This window comes from Penicillium citrinum, assembly GCF_028827155.1.
Source record: "Penicillium citrinum strain IBT 23319 chromosome Unknown utg000008l:1.0-2707905.0:1.0-2709502.0, whole genome shotgun sequence".
Classification (NCBI taxonomy): Eukaryota; Fungi; Ascomycota; class Eurotiomycetes; order Eurotiales; family Aspergillaceae; genus Penicillium; species Penicillium citrinum.
This window is the reverse complement of record NW_026622693.1, coordinates 92,182-114,391: the sequence shown is the minus strand read 5'-3', so window position 1 is coordinate 114,391 and position 22,210 is coordinate 92,182. Positions and strand designations below refer to the sequence as shown.

The following is a 22,210-nucleotide window of genomic DNA, read 5'->3' as shown; positions in this document are numbered from 1 at the left end:
CAGGGGCTGCTAAGTCAATGTCGAGCTCTCAAAGAAACGGCCATGACATGGTATTCTAGTAATCTTGCCGTCATTGGGGGGGCCTCCGTTTATCAGAGATGAATCAAATCAGCATATCCTGCCACCCGTTGATGATCTTTTTGGCTCACCTTATTCATTTGTCTCACTTGATAATGCAAGGATTCACATGTTTTTCTGGACTTCGCAGGCCGTGCTTCACTCACTTATCTATCAAGCTGAAGTACTTGTGCTCGCACATACCCGGAGTACCTTTGCCGTCGATCCTACGACTCATGCTGACTTTCTGCTTGCTGGTTTCTATGCTGATCAATTTTGTCGTTCGATCCCATTTTTCTTGCAGGGCCAGGTGGAGCTTTGGGGTATGGTTGCAGTGCTGGTTTCCATGCCTCATATGCTCAAAGTCTACATTCACCTAAGAAGCAGAGACAACTTTTTCTGGTGTCTTCAATTTTGCTCCTTTCTGTCAATGATGGGGATTGAAATGGCAACTTACGTGAGTGAGGCATGGAAGAAGACTTGGTACCTTGCGGAAGATCCATCTGTCAACTCAATGCTCAGCTTGTCGTTGAGATATGGTCTCTCAAAGGAGATACGGGCATCATCAGTGAGTACATCAGGAAAAGTGACAGAAATAGTAGATCTGGATGAAGAAGGATGGAACCAGAACATAGCACCAACTTAGAAGATAATTCTGAACGATGGAAATCCCCGTACAGTGGATAGGAGAGCTTTGCTCAGGCAATATTGAGAATAATGAGAAAAGATTAAGATTAAGATTGGTATTTTGGTTTTAGATTTCGCAGACAGCATAAATCATCTATCATGTCAGAAGAACACGGACATCTCAGAATTTTCAAAAATCCACGTCCATCTTGATCGAGGGGTGGGAGATCAGATTGGCGAACCGTCCAATGTTCTCATATCCTTCGGTTGTCTCATTGACAGCCTGGAAAAGTTCATCGCGTCGGCGGAGCAGTAAATCGATATCAAAACATGCACGCTCTTTGGCGAGTCGAACTTCGAGCAATGCTTGATCAAGCGACTGAATGTTGTCATACACATTCCCCTCATTCAAAGGAGAAATGTATCTAGGACCCGGTGATGGCAGGACCATTACATGTCCCTGGGCCGTGCTAGTGAAATTAGAACGTCGTCGCAAAGAGCCAGCAGCAGATGAGGGGGATGGAGTGGGTGAGTTTGGCATTGTAACGAGCCCAGGGCCAGGACGGCCTTGCTTTGTTGGTGTGCTAGGGTTTCGATTTTGCCTTCGCTGTGTTCGCGGCTTCTGGGGAGTAACCGACTTACGTGAAAGGGGCACGCTAAATGTATGAGTCGGGACCTTCTCTTTCAGATAGTCTCGTGTCCATTTTGGTTCCGGTGGTTGTCGCAAAGAACATCTGTGGCCATTTCCACTCAGGCCACAGCCCATACACCCACCACTAAATAAAGCTTTAGCAGGAATAGGCTTCATTCCATCGAGTGGCGGGAGTTCGGGAAGGTATGCAACCTTGCAGGTCAAAAATGGACCCTGTCCGTTGCGACAATTGCTGCACTCTTCGCCTGGTGGTGCCGGATGGCCGAAACGCTGGCCGCAGATAGCTCGGAGAGCAAAATTATTAGTTGCTACGCGGTATTGAGGCTGCCCATCTATCTGCCGCCAGTCAACATCTGGCCAAACGCCACGCATACTCACGTTGAAGGCTCGCTGGCTTTCAGCTGACATGGCCTTCATTTGTGGTGTGATGACGGGATTGCCACGATGGTCGAGTCCTCGGGCCGTAATCTTCGGCATGCTAGCGGGAATAGAAGCAGTGGGCGATGCCATCACCTGTTTGTGAATCCCATGTCGACCTGTCGGCAGGGTGGCCAAGGAATGAGAGTCATTAGAATCTTCTGGATGACTTGCCGGGGTTTCCAGTTGATCTTTGGATGTATTTGGTTGATAGTGGTTGGTTTCACCTACAGCAGAGAGGAACTCTCTCTCGATGCTAGGAAACCGATCTTCTTTTGTGCCCACTGCTTCTTGTGGTGTTTTCTGCCCCTCCGGACCGTTTTCTTAGTCAATATCGTCTTTTTTTGTGGTGTCATAGACGGATTGAAAGAATCGCGCGAATGCGCGAGCTCCATCTTCCGCGAATAACATTTTCCCATTCCTTTCCGTTTCTTCTGCCTTTTCCTTGGCGCGTTTCGCCTGAACTGCTTCAAATTCTTTCAGCAGTGGGCTCAATCTCGAGCGGAACGATGGCCCAGTTGGCTTTGCGGAATGAACAGCCTCGGTAATGGTATGAGCCAACAACAAGGAATCCCACATGGCCAGGTTGACGCCCTCTCCAGCCCACGGACACATCAGGTGTGCCGCATCGCCAACGAGTGTCGCGCATGGATTGTGCACCCATGCTGTACCAATAGAAAGTGTGTACAAAGGTCGAATATCGATAGGGCTACTTGGATTCTTCACTGCTTGCTGATCGCAGGCCAATCCCACTAGATCTTTGATACTCGAGCCCCAGCGTCCAAGTAAAGCATCATTGGTCAAGATCATCTCTTTGAAATCATGTGCATTTTGATATCCAGGCCCTAAAGATACTGCAGCGCCTTCATCCGGGTCTGTTAAAAACACATAGATTCGCGCTGAACCCTGAGGCCCACGTTGTGACATGACTGCATGGCGAAGCCCTAAAGCGGAGAAGCTTCCACGTCCGACTAGAGCATCCATGTGGGGGTATCTTGCAGTCAATTGTGGGATATCTAACGTAATACATTGAGTACCCGCGTAGTAAGGCTTCGCGTTTGTTAAGAGGTTCCGGATCTGTGACCAGGCCCCGTCAGCCCCGACGACCAAGTCGACAAAGTGTTTTCCACAATCCCCGAAATCGAGTTCAACCATGGTCCCAGAATGATTTTGAACTTCGGTGGCGCATAGCAGTTTGTGTTCCCATCTAATGGAATCAGAAGGTAAGCAAGAGGAAAGAAGTTTGATCAAAGCGTGACGAGATATCTCTGGGCGTTCGCTTAAATCACCCTCGTCCCGATGTAAGATACGACCATCTTTATCGGCGACAATTTGGGCTTCGCTGCATTCATTCGTCAACTGGGTGAATTGCTCCCAGAGACCACATTCTTTAATAGCAGCGAGGCCGGATTCTGCATGCAGATCTAGCGATCCGGACGGTCTCCTGAGTTCCTCTTCAGTGGGTTTTGGTCGAAGTTCAAAGACCACAGGTGATATGCCGCGAGCCTTCAAAAGTACAGCTAGTGTCAAACCGGCAGGGCCGGCACCGACAATGGCAATTCGTGGTGATGGTGACATTTTCTTGTCCAGTTGAGAAGAGATGAAGTCGTGAAGTGCGAGACGACTTTGTTGATTTCGCACTTTCACGTGGCATGAAAGGACAGACAAGAGAATAAGGAAGGAGCCATCATGGGCCTCCTTCCTCTTTTTGTATTTTTTTGACGCAACGAATGGAAGGAAGGAGTTCACATCGCGCCTTCCTCACAACACAATTCGGGGATTGTCAAAGTCCGAGGAGTCACATGATTGCGTTTTCGGGGTTTTGCAAAACCCGAACTTCAACATCGCCTCGCGAACAGCTTGAATCGGCCAACAATCGACGGGTTTCACTTCGGAATTTTCTAACGGGATCAATTGAATATTAGGCCCCGGCTCTTGCCCAGCTAGAATACTTGCCCGAGATGTCACAACTTCAGCCAGGCACGACCTCGGACTCCTCCAATATCCGACGTCGATCACAGCGGGTGCTCGCTTGTGTACTCTGCCAACAGCGAAAGGTCAAATGCGACCGTACATTCCCTTGCGCAAACTGCCTTCGATTTCAGAAAGAATGCATTCCGGCTACTGTGACTCCGCGGCGATCCAGGCGTCGTTACCCAGAACGAGACTTGCTAAAGCGTATCCGCAAGTATGAGACTTTACTACTGCAGAACGATATCGAGTTTAGGGCTCTGCAGAGCGAAGCCGAGGCAAACGAATCATCCCCAGTTTCTCCCATGGCTGAGAGTGATGATGTCTCGGACGAGGAACAAGAGCCCATCCCGAGTACTACCACGCCAAAACAGTCGACCGAGGCAAAGTATGTGCAGAATGATAGATGTGCTATTTAGTGAACCCTCAAGATGTATACATTAACATTATTCACCTTTTTACTAGAAGTCTTTGGAATGTTCTCAGAAAGCAATGGGTATGACCATTTTGATCTCTTAACCTCTCTATTTCGCCTCTTCTTGTTTCTGTTCTTCTTTTGATGGTCCTCGCTGATGGCAGACATATTAAAGCCTCAACGGCCAGAACACGACGAAGAGGCAACTCAAGACGGAGTTAGTCAGGCAAAAATTCAGGGAGCCATGGATCAGCTCTATGTCAAAAATGACCAGTTTCTCTTTGGTATACGGCACACTCCAATTGCACTATCGACTTTGCATCCGGAGCCTGTCCAGATCTTCCGTTTATGGCAGATATATCTTGACAACATCGATCCGTTACTCAAAGTCACGCACACCCCCACTTTACAGGGACGAATAATCGAAGCAGCTAGCAATGTTGCAAACGTGAAGTCAACCCTTGAAGCTTTGATGTTCAGTATTTATGCCATGTCCATAATGAGCCTTACGGTAGACGAATGCCAGGTCATTTTCAATTCTCCCAGAGACGAGCTCTTGGAAATATACCAGTTTGGTTGTCAACAATCGTTACTTAATTGTGGATATCTGCGCACGAACGATCGTGAATGCCTCACTGCATATTTTCTCTTCCTCCTCTCCATTGGACCCAATACCGACCCTCGGTCTTTGTCTCCTATGCTGGGAGTTGCGATGCGAATTGCAATTCGGATGGGAATCCATCGAGAACCGGACGATGCAAACAGCTCATCATTCGAATTAGAAATGCGTCGCAGACTCTGGTGGGCTCTGAAACTAATCGATAGCCGCATTGGTGAACTGGCCGATTCCAAGTCCGTGGCGATGGACCCTACTTGGGATTGTAAGATCCCCCTCAATGTGAACGATACTGAGCTTCGTCCTGAGATGAAAAGCCTACCGTCTATTCAAGGCTCGACAAGCGATGCGCTATTCGTTGTTGTTAGGAGTTTTCTTGGAGATTTCATCCGTTTTGCAGAATTTCATTTAGATTTCACAAACCCACAACTGAAATCCGTCGCCAAAGCCGCTCAACATGACCTAGTCCCTGAAAGTAGAAACATTGTCGCCTTTGAGAATCTAATCGAGGATCAATACCTCCGGACTTGCAACCCAGACAATCCCCTTCACTTAATGACATTATGCATGGCCCGGTCTCAACTTGCCAAATATCGCCTTCTTGAACACTACTGGAGGTTCTCTGACTCGCCGGAGTCCCAGACAGATGCACAGCGGGATATCATGATACGCAATGCCCTAACCATCCTCGAATGTGATGCCAAGATCATGAGCTCGCCTTCAACCAAAGGCTACCGCTGGCTACTTCAATTCTACTTTCCATTTCCTGCTTACGTCCATGTCCTTCAAGATTTACGGAGACGCCCTTTTGGCAGTCAGGCGATGGAAGCTTGGCGTGTTCTCAGCAATCACTTCGAAGTCCGTGTGAATGTCGCTGAAGGTCGTAACAACCCTTTCTTTGACCTCTTTACCAATATTGTTCTCATGGCGTGGAAACAGCGCGAAGACGCATTGATTCAACAGGGAGAGGAAGCGGCTCCACCCTCAATTGTTTCAATCATTAAAGAGAAAATGATAGAAGAGAATGGAGCTTCCCAGGACGCGGATACACAGGCCGGGGATGTAATGTCCAGGGTAAATTTGAGCGAATTGCCTGTTACAGGGCGGGCAGCAATTGATCATATGCCGTATGAATGGGGGACCCAATACACCCAGCCTAATGCTACATTCCTCATGCACCCTCAGTTGCAATTTCAATCGGAGACCAATTCACTACACTTACGAGCATTGGATTGGACGTTGGGGGGAAATGCTTTCTGGTAATTATTCAGAGAATCATGATTTCGCTACCCTCTTTGCTCCCACTTTACAAGATCGAATCTTGGAATGAGCCCTCATGGCCCTCTACTTTCTGTGAGTATGATGTTCAGCTTAGTAGAGATTTTTGACTCGAGATGACGAAAAGATCGACCTCGTCAATTCGATTCCAAACCAATGTTTCATGGACATAAAAGATCTGGGAATTTTCAGACTTATCCTCCCCTCATTCACAGTGAAATTCATGAAGTCCGAGCAACAACCTCTGCTATAGCTCAACCCCGCGTGCAAAAACAGCAAGTACCGCGCCACGATGGACATCATCACGATCTCAACTCAAGTTTCATCGGAACAAAGGAGAATTTATTGGACAGTTGATATCTTGATTCCTCACTACGCTATTCAAAGTTGGGTTGGTGCTGCGGTATCAACCTCGGACTTCGAGTTGCCTACGATCCCCTAACGAACTTGAGAGAATCGTTTCTCCCTTTGATAGAGAACCTGTCGACAGAAACTTAAAGACATGGCGAGCCAGTCTTCTATTGAGATATAAATGCAGTTAATTAAAGTCAACCTACAAGATTCGTCATAAAGCTCATCACTGATCATCCAATAGATGGGTAGAAATTATCAACCCTCTCCAATGCAATTCAACACCACGTTGTCAAGATTATCACTTCACCAATTTGCCTGCCTCGCCGAAGTCTCCGTAAAAGACATGCAGCTTATAGTCCCAGCCAGAAGCGAGTCTTCCCAACGTCAAATTCCCCTCGCAGCTCCTCAGACCCGGTACCAGTCACCAGCACATCGTATCGGCCCTTCTCAGAGATCCACTGCTCACGCTGCTCATCCCACCAACTAGTAGCAATCTTTTTCTCTACGGATAGTTGAATCGTCTTTGTTTCTCCAGGCTGAAGGAAAACCTTGTTGAATGCTTTGAGTTCCCGCACGGGACGGTTGACATCAGTCGATGGTGGGACAATCCAGAGCTGGACGATTTCTGCTCCCGCAACAGACCCAGTGTTTGTAACAGTAACTGACGCTGTAATAGGCTCTCCTGATTCTGCGTATTTAGCCTGCTCAGGAACAGTGTCGATCTTGAGATCAGATCGTGAGAAGGTAGTGTAGGATAGACCGTGGCCGAACGGGAATGCCGGCTCCACTGCGCTCTTTTCGAAGAATCGGTAGCCTACATAGACATCCTCGCCGTAGAGGACACGTCCGCGCTCAGATCGGAAGTTCACGTAGGATGGGTTATCTTGCAGACGACGAGGGAAAGTGACGGGCAGCTTAGCGGACGGGTTGACGTCGCCATAGAGGACATCAGCAATACCGTTTCCGCATTCATTGCCACCGAACCAAGCCTGAACAACAGCACGAGCGTCCCTGACCCAGGGCATCGTGACAGGTGTGCCGGATTGAAGAACCACAACGGCGTTAGCATTGACGGCTAGGACGCGGCTAATCAACTCGTCGCTTCCAGGAGGAAGATCCATGTGGTCTCGGTCATATCCTTCAGTTTCCCATTCACTCGTGAGACCAGCAAAGATGACCACCTGTTCGGCTTGTTTAGCCTGCTCAACTGCTGCAGAAATCAATTCCTCCTCGCTAACACGCCGACTGGCACCGAAGCGGAAACCACCAGGTCCAAATGCGACAATCCCGCGAGTATCAAGATCAGAGGTGGGAGCTGTGCCAAATTCGAAGACGACCTTATAGGTTGTGCCAGCCTTTAGCTCCTTGGAACCGCGCTTCTCGATGGTACCGGTGCCAAAAAATGCTGATCCCTGCTCCTGGTTTTTGGTGTTGTCGACCACAACTTCGCCATCTACCAGGAGTCGGCCAGTTCCAACGACGGTGACACCAAAGTCATACAATCCGTCATCCTCGGGGGTGAAATAGCCCTCCATGTCGACGTAATAAGTCATGGACTTGATCTTAGGGTTGACATAATCCATCAAAAATCCACTTGAGCTGATGAGATGTAACTCATCGACAAGAGTTCTGTCCTTGCCCGCGCTTTGGTGCTCGTTGTATACCTTAAAGGTAAATCCTGTCTGACCATCGGCAGTCTTCAGGAGAGGGCCCAACAAAGGCAACTCCTTATGCGAGTAGATACCCTGGGTGAATTTGACTTCGCCACTACTCTTTGCTGATACTCCCTCGAAAGGTGTCACAAGATAGTACGGGGCTAGTGAAGCCGAGCCACCGCCGCAGTAAGACGCAATGCGAGCATTTGGTCCAATGACCAACACAGACCCGTCTTTCTTTAATGGAAGGATATTTTGCTCGTTCTTTAGGAGAACAACAGACTCGGCAGCTGCTCGACGCATCAGGGCTTGATCCTCCGGACGGTTCAATGCCTTCTCAGGTGCCCCCTCGGGAATTCCCAGGGGCTCTACCCAATTGATCAAGTTCAAGATATTACGAACACGTTCATCGAGCTTGAACTCGGCGACCTTATTAGATGAAACGGCGTGGGCAAGAGCCTCGCCGCGCCACCTTGTTTTTCCGGGCATCTCGATATCAAGGCCAGCGTTGATAGCGTCTGATGTGCTGTATGTGCCAAACCTGGACTTGGTGTCAATAATCTGTCTTTTTTAGTTAAAAAAAAAAGGCTTGTATAATCATACCAATCACTCATTACAAGACCATCCCATCCCCACTCCTTTCGTAGAATGTCATCAATCAATGCCTTATTTTCACTAACGTGGGCCCCATTGACTTTGTTGTATGCGGTCATGATACACGCAGACCGACAGATACGCATAGCAAGCTGGAAGGGCATCAAATATATTTCGCGAAGGGCTCGATCTGTGACAATACTGTTCACAGCCATTCGCTCGTGCTCTTGGTCGTTGCAGACAAAATGCTTCAATGTTGCTGCCACACCTTCGTCTTGCATGCCCTTGCACAGGTGGCCGGCCAGAGTACCTGATAATACGCCATCTTCGGAAAAGGACTCAAACCCACGACCACCCAATGGAGATCGCTGAATGTTAATGGTAGGGCCAAGTACAATGTGTGTGCCCTTTGCAATGGCCTCTTCACCCATCAATTTGCCGACCTGCGAGAGTAATTCAGTGTCCCAGGTTGCTCCCAGGGCGGTGGCGCAGGGGAAACATGCGGCGGGGATGCCGTTGAAGAACCGAGTACCTCGGACGCCATTGGGACCATCTGACATGCGCAGAGAGGGAATATCCAAGCGCGGAATTGGCACAGTATGCCAGAAGTCACGACCTATTACGCATGGTTAGTGATAGCTCGAGGTGGCTTAGAAGGGGCTGACGACAGGCCAATATCGTATCAAGCAACCCAACGAGTCTGAGCTTTGAGCACAATGAACGAATGAATAAAAGACATCACAGGGCAGGACTAGAAGCAAGAAGTAAATATAAGATTTGTAATACTGACCAGCTGTAAGAGCAACCTTCTCGCCGAGAGTGAGCTCCTCGATCACCTTTTCAACATCAATACGAGCCATGATGTCGGTGTGATTGAACCATGCAATTATTCAATAGTTCAAATGTTCAAACGCTGTATGATTCGCAAACTCCGAAGGTCCCTTGAATGATGTTACTATGCGAGTCCTTCTCCGACTTTGCGTTTTCTCGATTACAACTAGATGCGATGGATAGTGTTGAACTGATAATGAGCAGAGAGGGGCTGATATATAAACAATACGTGGGCACGTAAACCCCCACTTCTGCTGCAGGGCTGAGCACGTATAAGATCGCATGTTGGCGAAACGATATCCGTCGTTGGTGGAGTTCAGCTCGATGAGGCACGGAGAAGCGCCCGAAGTTTAGCCGGATGCGGCAGTTCGGGCCGCTTGGCCGGATTTGACGTGGTTATTTTGATTTATTTAGTGAGATTGTTGAAGTTGATACGAGGAGTGTTGTGGGGTAGATCAGATGTAGAGGACACTGTACAATATGTACAGTATGTATAAGGTGTTGAGTTGTCCGGGTAAACTTCGGGTATCGCTTAGGGAATGACTATGGCTGATGATGATGTGAGCATGAAATGGAATGAACAGTAATAGCTAATTGGGATGATAATGCTTTCTTTGGCATCATCATTACTTTGATTTTATATAGTAATAGCTGGGGATTGCTTTCGTTGGAAGAAGAACAGTCACTACTAATAGAACTACCTAAGATGCATCTATACTAAGCTAGTAGGAATGCCCTGACTTTCATATATTCAGATATCTACAACCGATGGATTTAAAGCTACAAGTGTGATCTGGATACTGGATTTGTGAACTGTGAATTTGTGACGGCTGAATTATGGTTGATCTATCATCCTCTATATCCATAGGTATACCCGTGCTTCTTCGTTATATGACAGCCTCCCGAGGTCGTAATCCGTAGCAAAGAAATCGTTAAAAAAACATCGCTAGCAATCATAGACATACTTTTATAGGCCCTCAAGCCAATTGCGGCCGAGTTGTTCAGTCGACATACTTGGGAAGTGTCTTCAAGATACCATCCCGGGTAATCTCCTCCAATGTGATGGTGATTTGCTGCATGAAACGCTTATCACCACGAAGATCATCACCGAACAGACTCTTAATGCTAAGAAGCTCAGCAGGGTTGGTGCCTCCAGCACGAGCCTTGGCCTGAAGCTCTTCGACCATGGGATCTTCGACGTGGAAGGTCTTGCCATTGTCGTCGACGCCGTTGATGTAACGGAACCAAGCGGCCGCGACGAAACACAGGCGACGGAAGGGTCCGGTAACCCAGATAGCCTCAGCAATCGACGGCATGATGAATTGAGGGATCTTGCCAGAAGCGTTCAGACAAACGCGGGGCAGTTGATCCATGATGGTAGGGTTGGAGAATCGCTCCATCAAGGTCTCGCAGTACTCGTCAATGTTGACGCCGGGAATATCAGGCAGATTAGGCTTGGATTCCTCTTGCATCATCTGCCAGACGAATTTGCGGAATACTGGGTGTTCCATAACTTCGTGGACGTACTGGAATCCTGCCAATTGACCAGGATAACCAATGGCTGAGTGACTTCCATTGAGCAGACGCAGTTTGTGCTTCTCGAATTGTTCAACTGCGTGAACATCAGTCACAACCTGGACACCAACCTTCTCGAAGGGGGGGCGGCCATCAGAGAAGTGGTCTTCAATAACCCATTGCATAAATGGTTCAGTCACGACCGGCCATGCGTCCTCAATTCCAAAATCCTTTGCCAGGACATCCTTATCGGTAGGTGCGGTTTGGGGGGGTGATACGATCGACCATGGCGTTGGGGAAATGACCCTTTTCGGAGATCCATTTCGCAAGCTCGGGGTTCTTTAGGCGGGCGAAAGAATCAAGCATATGACGTGTGATAGCGCCGTTTTTCTGCATGTTGTCACAGGACATGACAGTGAAAGGGTTCAGACCCTGTTGGTGACGGCGAGCCATGGCAGCGTAGAGGAATCCGAAGGTGGTACGTGGGCTGTTCTCGTTGGCCGGATCGAGATCGTATTGAATATCGGGGTGTTCGCTCTGAAGCTGATGGGTATTCTCGTTATAGTAGTAGCCACTCTCGGTGATGGTGAGTGATACAATATGGGTATCAGGGTGAGCCATTTTAGCAATGACAGCTTCACGATCATCCGGGGCAAAAAGGAAGGAATTGATGCTACCGACGACATCGGCGAAGCTTCCCTTGGCGGAACGCTCAATGACAGTGTAGAGACCATCTTGGGATTTCAAAACATCACGCATCTTAGAATCGAAGGGCTGCAGACCAACACCACAGATGGCATAGTCAGTGACCCCATGGTTCTGCATGAGCTTATCGACATAGACAGCCAAGTGAGCACGGTGGAAGCCACCGACACCAATGTGAACAATACCCTCCTTGACGGCGTCACCGCGAGCATAAGTTGGGACCTTGACCTGGGATTCCCCGGCGGTCGCGATCTGTGATAAGTTCTGAGAGTTCAATTTGAGAGGCGGCATGATCAATTGTGTGGCGAGGGATCAAACAGAAAGTGTTGAAGAAAAGAAAGGAAAAAAATTGAAAGCAAGTAGGGGACACCGCCAGTTTAAAGGTTAGGTCGATCGAAACATGCCTGGGCGAAAAGCTGGATTACATCACGCGCTGGATGCAAGCCAATCCGGCCGTCAAGTGGAGCCGGGACACTCTGACCCTGGGGCAAGTGGAACCAAATCAACAAATATTCTTAGCACAGGAGGCGAATTGGGGCAATTTCAGGCCGAGCTTTGGGTGTGTTTTGCTTGCGTATTTGTTGCTCGGACCCAAGTTTCCCTGTTTGCGTCAGACCCTTTGCCTCTCATTCCGGACTCCCTATAAGGTAGTAAGTAACAGGGCGGGTAGGTTGAATCCGAGCTAGAAAAATCTCTGCATTGATCCCATCCCATCAATTTGGTTTGAGGCAGGAATCCCGAGATCATTTTCTCCACTTGATCGTTTCTTCGAAGAAAAAGCATTGAGATTGAATCTCATTTTCGACTGTTGATCGAACGAAGTCGCTCGTCGTCGCAATCGGCGGGATGTTTCGCCGATAGTGGCCTGAGGCCGAATGAGGCATCAATTAATTACATAAGGGATCCACCGCCCGGCAGAATGAGGTCACCAAACACGAAAACACAGCCAGTTCAAGTTATCCAACAACTTTGGTGAACCAGAATGATCTCATTCTGAACCCTCTGTTGTCGATATGATGTATACAGTATCGATGGAGCATGTGAAGCGGGGTAGTGGGATAACTACAGTACTCAAGTCTACAGGATGACGTGAATCACTAGATATTCGGCATGAATACTGTCAAGTATATATTCGGGGATATTCGAAGATACTTGGTATCTCCGAATATCCCCGAAATATATATATCTTGTGTACATTGGTACAGTAGTAGCACCAGAATCCATTCTGGTATGACCCTAGTACTAGCAGAGTGCCGACGAGGTACTACTGGCCTTACAATCGAATGAGGTTAATCAATCGACTGATGTCGAGTAGACACATACCTATGGATAGGTATTCAAGGACAAATAATGCAAGGTAAAAGATCCATTTGCACTGAAGACTATTAAGTGTAGGTAAGTTGAAATGGCTCAAATTGCATTTGAAATTGCCAAAGCCGCCTTGGAAAAGGCAAATCGCCAGCAGATGGAAAATCAGAATGCTCATGTGGGTAAGGCGTGAGTGGCACGGGAAGTAGATATAAAGATTGATAGATACCGGCGAGGTAACAGGTCTTAAGGTTATCTTAGGCAATCCTACTTTGTTTTTACAGGCAAACAATACATATACAAAAGAATGGAAACCACACAATTTATCTCTCTGATCCTTGACCCACGCCTTATCCACATGAGCATTCTGATAGATGTCTGTAGACTATCAGATTGCCTAACTGGGCAGTTACACAATCTATCATTCCATTATAACTAGAATCATGTGCCTCGGCAACAAGATAATTATATAAAGACAAAGCAGACTTAGAAGAGCAAGACTACTACACAGCAAGACTACCGCAGAGCAAGAATATCACAGAGCGACGCCATTACAGACCGACACTATCACGAAGCGGAAGACTTAGTAGGGAACATGATCGGGCACCTCCGAGATGTCAGAGAGGTCGAAGCTTTTCACTGACGGTGACCTGGAGTGACTAGTCGAGCGAAGCGGCCTGATGTTCTCCGGGAGACGAAGAAGACCACGGGATCTACTCGATGACCTGGATCGTGAATGTGATGGTGACCTCTTTTGGCGTTTACGAAAGACGAGGTCACGATTTTCATTCGAGGCAGCACGCGAAATTACCGCAACAGAATCATCATCATCGTTACCGTCACCTTCGTCGTCAAGTTCCTCTGCTGCCCCCTGCATCGCGGCCACTCGGCCCAGGTGCCACTGCAACTCGAGCAATTCAAACGAAGGAAGAGGCTTGTCAACAGGGTCATCCGTCGTGATGGTAAATCTCGTGCCCGACCTAATGAAAGACTTCGTGTCCATGTTAAAAGCGAAGATGTTGTCTCCAGGGGAGTTTTGAAGGGAAGGGAGGAGGTCAGGATAAGGATTGCTCTGGAGCGGGAGTCTGGATGACCTTTTCGACTTTGTGTCCGGTAGGGGCAGCCAATGGAAGGCTAGATCCATCGACGTCTTCTCGTGGTTTACTTCAATGGGACGGAACGCGCAGACAGGCTCATCCCAATACAGATAAATTTGTGATAGTAGCGTGAGCATATTGTGGACACGCTCCGTGCGGATTATGTCTTTATCCCCTAGCACTTGACCCTTCCACTCTATGACCTTGCTTTCTCCCCAGAAAAACCCCAGCCATCTCCATAGCGAGTCGCGACGGGTACCGTCAAGTTTATAGGGCATAATATGTGCGACTTGTAGCGTGAGCTTTCCGTGGTTTGTGACAACACATCGGTTTCTGTCACGCGCAAGGACCTATTTGGCAGTGGAATCAGTAAATAGTCTAATAAAATATAAGCTTGTTAATTAACAATACCTTCTCCTTGACCCCGGTGAGTCTTTTTGACGGCTCCTCACCGGCATCCTGCCTTTCCCTTTTCCCAAGGATAGAGTCCTGTTCATATCTTGGTAGCTGCTTCCTACCACTCACTTAAAAACAGAGTAGTGTCAATCCCGGGCCTAAACTCACGGGCAAATTGGTACTTACCGATCCCTGCTACATCCAGTTCCTGCACGGACATGAAATTCGCCAGAAGCTGATAACCGACGGACTTTGGGTTACTCCAGCTGGCAACCTCTCTCAGCCTCTTTATATCACTGAACCACAGTGCAAAGAAAGAAAATCGAGGAACCTCGACCAGTTCAGGATTATTTTCCACGATATTCTCTATTAGCTTCTTACGCTCAGGGTCGTCAAACTCGGCGAGAATGCTGACCTCGTCGAGAAATACGTTCTCGGGGTCATAACTAGCGCCAGTCGCCATCGTTGCGGATGGAAAGTGGAATACTTGAGATCTGGTTGAATCTCCACTGGTCGCCAGCGCTGCAGATGACCGAATGCTGATGCCCACAATAGGTATGGAATGTGAAATACAGAATATGCTGACCCAGGGTTGTGAGATCAGGGGAACAGAAGAGAGAAGAAACAGAGATACTGCTGGTAATCAGCAGTGCAGATGATGGAGAGGGAGATGAGGAAGTAGAAAAGAAGAAGAGGTGAGAGGAGGGGGGATGCCTTCTATACCAGAAATGGTTGTTTACCGTTCAAGTCAAGGCAAGTACGACCCATGGACTGCATTATAACTGGAAAGAACATAGAAAGAGAAGGTGCAATCCATACTTCCTACATTAGAATGAAGTACATACCCTGACTTCTCTTGTACTCCTCTTTTGTACAAATCAAGAAACTCAATGCGGCTAGTAGTTAGCCCTAGCGCAACTACGTATGGCGTGGAGATCCCGTATTGAAGATTCATACCGAAAAGCCAATACATGGCTGAATATTTCGCTTGTCGACGAAGTGTGACTTATTATGGGGAACGGTGCATGTTTTGGAATTAACCTCGTGTTACTCCGAGTAAACAGTTTCAATATCATCTCATTCGGCGGATCCTTCAGGCTTTTGTTGAAGCGGGGCTTGTCTGCACAATTACAAAGCACGGAGTTAACGGATATCAAGTGTTTCAGGCAAAGCTATTAAGTATCCTCAATTGCAGATATACCTAGAAATGCTAAAAATCTCTTCCCAGACGTGCCAATATTTCTAGATCAACTTCAACTCCAAGATCATGACCTCCCGCAAAATTCTCATCATCGGTGCTGGCGAGCTAGGGCTTCAGGTGCTGCAAGCCATCGTCGGGCATCCACGTCGCCCCGTGGTCACCGCGGTATTGATGCGTCCTGACAGCATAAACACTTCTAGCCCATCCAAACAAGAGCAGAATAAAGCCCTAGAGGAGCTAGGAATTCACTTCGTCCCCGGGGATATTGTCGAAGATTCCGATCAGAAGCTAGCCTCAATTTTTGCCAATTATGACACCGTCATCGGGTGTACAGGTTTCGTCTCGGGTACTGGCGTTCAGTTGAAGATTACTCGTTCCGCTCTCGCCGCTGGAATATCACGGTTCATCCCCTGGCAGTTTGGGGTAGATTATGATACCATTGGTCGGGGCTCACCACAGGATCTCTTTGATGAGCAGCTCGATGTACGCGACTTGTTACGGGCACAGAATAAGACCCGTTGGGCAATTATATCTACCGGCATGTTCACGAGTTTTCTCTTTGAGCCTTCTTTTGGGGTAGTTGACCTAGATCACTCCCGAATGAACGCGCTCGGAAGCTTGGAGAATCGTGTCACTCTCACTACCGCGGAAGATATCGGGTTGATCACGGCGGAAATTGTCCTCGGAGAGACAGATCTCTTCGAAAATCGACCTATCTTTATTGGCGGCGACACTATCAGTTATGAAGAACTTGCCCAACTGGTCGAAAGAGTGACGGGGAAGTCGATCTCAAGACATGTTCTCAAGACACAGACAATGCAGGCTGCTTTAGCCGATGACCCCCAGAATGGACTACTCAAGTACCAAGCAGTCTTTGGCCAGGGACGTGGCGTAGCGTGGGACTTGTCAGAAACATGGAATTATCAGAAAGGAATCAAGGCTGAGACAGCAGAAGGCTGGGCCAGGAGGAAGTGGAATTGGGCGAAAAAATAATGTAGTGTGTTGACTTGGTTTCGCGAATGGTGATTTCTGGTTCGTCTTAAATGCAGGTAGAATGAAGGAAGTCCACACGGACTTATATGCATACTATAACTGTTAACAGTCATCGATCAACAATGGGATACCCACAAGAGCGTCGGCGTTTATTAGCAATGCCGAGGTGGAGAAACCTTCCCTTTTTTTAATTGTAGTGGAAAGCCCATCTTCTCTTCCTATTTCAATTTGTCTCTCTTTCTTTTCTTCCACTCATGGCTATCTACATAGATTCTGCAGAATTCCCACGGGACACTCAAGCTATTCATAAATTATTTTTGGCCTATGCTGCATCACTGGGGATTGATCTGACTTTTCAATCATTTCAACAAGAACTTGACTCACTACCTGGTCAATATGCAGCCCGTGAAGGGGGCACACTTCTCATCGCACGAACCCCATGGCAAATTGATTCACATCCCAAGTCTAAAGATAATTCTTCAAACTCTTTGAATGATCCTGCTTCGAACTCGACAATTGTCGATGGTACTCCGTCCTTGTCTAATATCGCCGCTCTTGGGTGCGTCGCGCTCCGTCGTAGTACGGATGGATGGTGTGAGATGAAGCGACTCTACATCCTCCCTGAAGCACGCGGCCTTCGGCTAGGGGATAAGCTAGTAGAGGCTATTTTGAAACAAGCAAGACTTTTGGGATATCGAGGTATTCGCCTTGATACTCTACCCAATATGACCGCGGCACTACACTTATACCGCAAACATGGATTTGTCGAAACTGGGCCCTATTATGAAACCCCTATACAAGATACAATTTTCTTGCAATGTGAATTCAACCAATAATTATAAGTTCAATCTTACCAAGTTACATTTTCAAATGTACGTATTTAATGCTTGAACATTCCAACACTATAACTAGTTAACTAACCAATTCAAAGTTCATGCCTAATCAATCAGGCCCCACGCATGACTCATCGAGTCTCTCCGCGAATAAGCGCCCGCGTTTATTTTTCTTTCGATTTTTTTGTTTCTTTTTTGTGTAGCCAAAAACCTTCCAATTCAAGCAATTCATTCCCTTGACTCATTTCCAATGCAGGGTTGAACATCTTCAAAATTGCTAGGATTCATCAAAAAAATAGAAGATAGACTCTACATTTTGCTTGTACTTCCTCAGCATCTGCCAATTGTCGATCTGATCGTTTTATCCCTTTGTGCCTGGCCCCACTAAGTCTCTCCGTCAGCTTCAGCACTAGCTTCATCATGGCAGACTGGACTCCCAACTGTACGTTCTTCACTGATAAATTTCCCAACCTGCTATGATGCATAGTCGTGGTGTACACTCTTTCCTGATTCGATGGATCACTGACATTTCATCAAGCGTGGACAACCAAACCCATCAAGCAGGATGTGGTTTACGAGGACACTCAAGGCGTCAAAGACGCATTAGACAAACTCCAGAAGCTCCCACCCCTTGTTACTACTCAAGAAGTATGTTTGGAATTATCCTTCTTCATATGCATGTATGTCTAATATGATGATTAGATTACCAACCTCAAGAACAGCTTGAGGAATGTCGCATTAGGCAAGGCCTTTGTCCTCCAAGGAGGTATTACAACCTCTCCAAGCTTGCAATAGCGCTCTCCCATACTAATGCTTTTATTTAGGTGACTGTGCTGAGCTTTTTGACTACTGCAATCAAGACATGATCGAAGCCAAAGTCAAACTTTTGCTACAAATGAGCTTAGTTCTCATCTGGGGTAAGAAAATCGATCTTCTATTGATATCCACTTGCTCACATTCGACTCAGGAGCGAACAAACCCGTAATTCGAATTGCCCGAATCGCTGGTCAATTTGCTAAGTGTGTCTGACTCAATTTATTCTGCATAATCTCATTCGCTCATCATTCTATAACTATAGACCTCGATCCAGCCCCACAGAGACTATCAATGGGGTGGAGATGCCTTCATTCCGCGGCGACAACATTAATGGATTCGCTGCCGATGCAGAGTCTCGGCGACCTGATCCATCCCGTCTCGTATCAGCTTACTTTCACTCCGCCGCGACCTTGAATTACATGCGCGCATCTCTTTCCTCAGGCCTTGCAGATCTTCACTCTCCCCTCGACTGGGGTCTTGGTCATGTCATTACGCCCTCAATCAAAGAACAGTATTCTCAGATCGTGAAGGCTGTCAAGGACGCACTGAAATTTATGAAAACGGTTGGCATCGACAAAGATCGAGGCGTTGAAACCGCTGATATCTACACCAGCCACGAGGGCCTTTCTTTGGAATACGAGCAGACTCTAACACGGCTATTGCGCCATCCACATCATGCTAGCGATGAAGTCACTGGAGAAACTGGAAATGGTTATTATGCTACTTCTGGCCATTTCATCTGGATTGGCGATAGAACACGCCAACTTGATGGCGCCCATGTGGAATTTTTCCGAGGAATCGCCAATCCGATCGGTATCAAGGTTGGCCCGAGTATGCAGCCCGATGAGCTGGTACAATTGCTAGACGTGGTGAACCCAGCCAAAGAGATTGGAAAAGTTACCCTTATCTCACGGTATGGCGCAAAGAAGATCGCCAATTTCCTGCCCGGTCATATTGCTGCCGTTCAGGCGTCCGGCCATATCCCTGTTTGGCAATGTGACCCCATGCATGGCAATACGCAGGCTACCCCATCTGGCGTCAAAACCCGCCATTTCACAGACATTTTGGACGAGCTCCGGCAGGCATTAGAAATTCATCGGGCAGCAGGATCATTCCTAGGTGGTATGCATCTCGAACTTACGGGTGAAGCTGTGACAGAGTGTGTCGGAGGTGCCGCTGGACTGACTGAAGATGGACTCGGTGAGCGATACACAACATTCTGTGATCCTCGACTCAATGAGAAACAGGCTCTTGAATTAGCTTTCCTTGTTGCAGGTTTCTACCGCCAAGAGTCGGATGATTAGATCTTCACAAAGGCCTGGTGAATTGGAATAGGATTCACGGAGAAGATATCTCGGCCCTTTTATTCATTTTGTCCCACTTTCTAATACCAGTTCCAAATAAATATATCATTTTCGGGATACAGCTATGACACCTTCCTCCTGCTGATTACTCTTCATATTTGAGAGTGTTTTGATCCTTGAAGTAGAGATCACAGAAGAGTAAACGCCTAGAAGTATAGTTAGTTAATTAATTGCTTTGATCAAGTTCGCCGTAATACTCAGGTGTCTATGTACGATAAGGCTGACTCATCACCGATAAGCCCGTCTTCCCAAAGAGGCGATTCCATTGGACTCGCAATTTTCTTTTGAGATCCACTTGGAAGTCGAATTCCCCGCGGCCACGCAGGTCGAAGTACAAATTGCAGGAATTCAAAGCTTGGAAGATCTTCAATTATTTGGTCAAATTCTAAATCCGTGTGGAATACCAAATATGGCTCCGTCTCGCCCTCTTCCACTTGCCGAGGAGTGGGAAGACCCAGACTCCTACATCGATGCGTTATTGGACTTCTCAACTTCGACTGTTTTATTTATGAATCTCTGTGGAGGAGTTCATATTCTCGATTTTTTAACTCGAAAACCTGATCTCTATACTAATCTTCTACCTGTTGAATGGAGAGACTTTTTTGAACATTTTGATGTCCACCAAATTCTCCATCTTCTGTTGCACGAGGATATTGAACCACTGCGAGACTCTTGCAATAGTGGAGATGACACCAATAAAACCTGGAATGGTGGGCCACATCCCCGTCGAGTCTGATTGACTACATTTATAATGTTCGGCGGTTGAGTTTGCGGCGAGAGTTTAATATACCTGACGCGAGAAAACCTCTCCCATATAAAACGACGGTGGGTATGAACAAAAAGAAACTTCACGAAGTCGAGTTCTTTTCTCGGTCTGTTGCGTCTCTAGCAGATGTGGTCCATGAGCGTCGCGGAGAGCCTGTATCACATATTGTCGATTTTGGGTCTGGGCAAAATTATCTAGGTCGAACACTAGCCAGTTCACCCTACCACAAACACATCATTGCGATTGAACGACGGCATCATAATATTAGCGGTGCCCAAGGAATGGACGTTCATGCTATGCTGGCAGAGAAGAAGAAGAAGGAAAAATTGGTCTATGTGCAAAACAGCAAGAGTTCTTGTAAAGACTGCAATGGTACACCTGAAGTCGCCGTTTCCAAGGAGACATCGGACTCAGAACTTGAGGCGGGGGCACAACCCTCATCGGACGGCAAACCTTCAACGACGACAAATCCTGATACAGAAGTTGAGGATACGACCATATTCAAAATGCTAGGTGAAATTAATTTGGAGCCGAATGAGCTCCGAGCTTCTAGCTCAAAGAACAAACAACCCCGACAAAAGCCAGAAGAACCAGAGATCGACTCAAGAGGCAAGATCAGTTACATCGAGCATGATATTTCAGACGGATACCTGGAGCCGATCATCAGCCATGTGGTTTCACCACCGCCCGATGTCCCCGTCGAGAATACAGACTCTGATGAGACTGCAGTCACGGTGAAGACAGATAAGCAGGAGACAAGCGACGCTCGTGTGATGGTTGTTTCTCTTCATTCATGCGGAAATCTTGTTCATCACGGTATACGATCTTTAATTCTGAACCCGTCAGTCGTGGCCGTCGCCATGATAGGCTGCTGTTACAACCTCATGACTGAGCGTCTGGGACCGGCTACCTATAAACTTCCCATTCTACGTTCTCTTCACCCCCGGTTGAATCAAACGGGGAACTCCTTATGACCCACACGGGTTTCCTATGTCAAAGCGCTTTGAAAAATATGAAAGCCATGGAGGTACAGGGATGAAGCTTAATATTACTGCTCGAATGATGGCAGTTCAAGCGCCCTACAATTGGGGGTATGAAGAAAGTGAAGGCTTTTTCACCCGCCATTTTTTCCGTGCTTTGATTCAACGTGTCCTTGTCGACCGTGGTGTCATGCCCCAACCGGGCATTCCAACGGATCTTTACTCTGAAGACACGGAAGAGGCTATCAATAAACCTCCGCCACTGATTCTTGGCTCGCTGCGCAAATCCGCCTTCTCATCTTTTGCTGCTTACGTCCGAGCTGCCACTGTTAAACTCAGCCGTGACCCCTATTATGGTGTGAAGGTCCAGGAACGGATATGCAGCATGTCTGATGATGAACTGGACAACTATGAGAGGGAATATAGGCATGGACGCAAGAATTTGAGTTTAGTCTGGAGTCTGATGGCTTTCAGTGCCCAGGTTGTTGAAGCGCTGATTGTGTCGGATCGATGGCAATTTTTGCACGAACATGAGTCCGTCAAAGAATGCTGGGTTGAGCCTGTCTTTGACTATTCTATCAGTCCTCGCAATCTAGCAGTCATTGGACTCAAGAAATAGACACAGGCGCATTGCCTGATACGACCTTGATTACCAACCAGGTCCGTTGCAGTTTAGAATCGGTTTGGTACGAACCAAAATACAGCATTTAGAAATCAATACGAATAGAAATCAGCGAAAGTTATTGAATGCAAAGCCACAAACTTCCAT

The 22,210-nt window shown here is 47.4% G+C and overlaps 11 protein-coding genes across 11 annotated transcripts; 6 read left to right on the top strand and 5 right to left on the bottom strand.

Moving 5' to 3' along the window:
* Positions 1 to 874: 874 nt before the first annotated feature.
* On the bottom strand, positions 875 to 1,846 carry N7469_008474 (DUF3716 domain-containing protein; the record flags this gene model as incomplete). Its single annotated transcript, XM_056647392.1, has 1 exon — positions 875 to 1,846. One exon carries the CDS (start codon positions 1,844 to 1,846, stop codon positions 875 to 877), a length of 972 nt encoding a protein of 323 aa, XP_056497157.1.
* A 231-nt stretch (positions 1,847 to 2,077) lies between these two features.
* N7469_008473 (FAD-dependent oxidoreductase) lies at positions 2,078 to 3,331 on the bottom strand (the record flags this gene model as incomplete). Its single annotated transcript, XM_056647391.1, has 1 exon — positions 2,078 to 3,331. The coding sequence occupies one exon, from the start codon at positions 3,329 to 3,331 to the stop codon at positions 2,078 to 2,080; it is 1,254 nt and encodes a 417-aa protein (XP_056497156.1).
* A 383-nt stretch (positions 3,332 to 3,714) lies between these two features.
* N7469_008472 (uncharacterized protein) lies at positions 3,715 to 6,018 on the top strand (the record flags this gene model as incomplete). The annotated part of the gene is made up of 3 exons (XM_056647390.1): positions 3,715 to 4,112; positions 4,190 to 4,220; positions 4,315 to 6,018. 3 exons carry the CDS (start codon positions 3,715 to 3,717, stop codon positions 6,016 to 6,018), a joined length of 2,133 nt encoding a protein of 710 aa, XP_056497155.1.
* Positions 6,019 to 6,737: 719 nt separating this feature from the next.
* N7469_008471 (beta-glucosidase) lies at positions 6,738 to 9,496 on the bottom strand (the record flags this gene model as incomplete). Its single annotated transcript, XM_056647389.1, has 3 exons — positions 6,738 to 8,583; positions 8,646 to 9,252; positions 9,427 to 9,496. 3 exons carry the CDS (start codon positions 9,494 to 9,496, stop codon positions 6,738 to 6,740), a joined length of 2,523 nt encoding a protein of 840 aa, XP_056497154.1.
* A 972-nt stretch (positions 9,497 to 10,468) lies between these two features.
* N7469_008470 (mannitol dehydrogenase family protein) lies at positions 10,469 to 11,978 on the bottom strand (the record flags this gene model as incomplete). Its single annotated transcript, XM_056647388.1, has 2 exons — positions 10,469 to 11,212; positions 11,268 to 11,978. 2 exons carry the CDS (start codon positions 11,976 to 11,978, stop codon positions 10,469 to 10,471), a joined length of 1,455 nt encoding a protein of 484 aa, XP_056497153.1.
* Positions 11,979 to 13,578: 1,600 nt separating this feature from the next.
* Positions 13,579 to 14,951, bottom strand: N7469_008469 (HNH endonuclease signature motif containing protein; the record flags this gene model as incomplete). The annotated part of the gene is made up of 3 exons (XM_056647387.1): positions 13,579 to 14,442; positions 14,504 to 14,616; positions 14,675 to 14,951. 3 exons carry the CDS (start codon positions 14,949 to 14,951, stop codon positions 13,579 to 13,581), a joined length of 1,254 nt encoding a protein of 417 aa, XP_056497152.1.
* Positions 14,952 to 15,755: 804 nt separating this feature from the next.
* Positions 15,756 to 16,682, top strand: N7469_008468 (aromatic alcohol reductase; the record flags this gene model as incomplete). The annotated part of the gene is made up of 1 exon (XM_056647386.1): positions 15,756 to 16,682. The coding sequence occupies one exon, from the start codon at positions 15,756 to 15,758 to the stop codon at positions 16,680 to 16,682; it is 927 nt and encodes a 308-aa protein (XP_056497151.1).
* A 254-nt stretch (positions 16,683 to 16,936) lies between these two features.
* N7469_008467 (GNAT family N-acetyltransferase) lies at positions 16,937 to 17,518 on the top strand (the record flags this gene model as incomplete). Its single annotated transcript, XM_056647385.1, has 1 exon — positions 16,937 to 17,518. The coding sequence occupies one exon, from the start codon at positions 16,937 to 16,939 to the stop codon at positions 17,516 to 17,518; it is 582 nt and encodes a 193-aa protein (XP_056497150.1).
* A 417-nt stretch (positions 17,519 to 17,935) lies between these two features.
* N7469_008466 (3-deoxy-7-phosphoheptulonate synthase class II) lies at positions 17,936 to 19,635 on the top strand (the record flags this gene model as incomplete). The annotated part of the gene is made up of 6 exons (XM_056647384.1): positions 17,936 to 17,957; positions 18,054 to 18,163; positions 18,218 to 18,281; positions 18,340 to 18,432; positions 18,483 to 18,534; positions 18,594 to 19,635. The coding sequence occupies 6 exons, from the start codon at positions 17,936 to 17,938 to the stop codon at positions 19,633 to 19,635; spliced, it is 1,383 nt and encodes a 460-aa protein (XP_056497149.1).
* An 891-nt stretch (positions 19,636 to 20,526) lies between these two features.
* N7469_008465 (uncharacterized protein) lies at positions 20,527 to 21,435 on the top strand (the record flags this gene model as incomplete). Its single annotated transcript, XM_056647383.1, has 1 exon — positions 20,527 to 21,435. The coding sequence occupies one exon, from the start codon at positions 20,527 to 20,529 to the stop codon at positions 21,433 to 21,435; it is 909 nt and encodes a 302-aa protein (XP_056497148.1).
* Positions 21,436 to 21,523: 88 nt separating this feature from the next.
* N7469_008464 (uncharacterized protein) lies at positions 21,524 to 22,060 on the top strand (the record flags this gene model as incomplete). Its single annotated transcript, XM_056647382.1, has 1 exon — positions 21,524 to 22,060. The coding sequence occupies one exon, from the start codon at positions 21,524 to 21,526 to the stop codon at positions 22,058 to 22,060; it is 537 nt and encodes a 178-aa protein (XP_056497147.1).
* Positions 22,061 to 22,210: the final 150 nt, after the last annotated feature.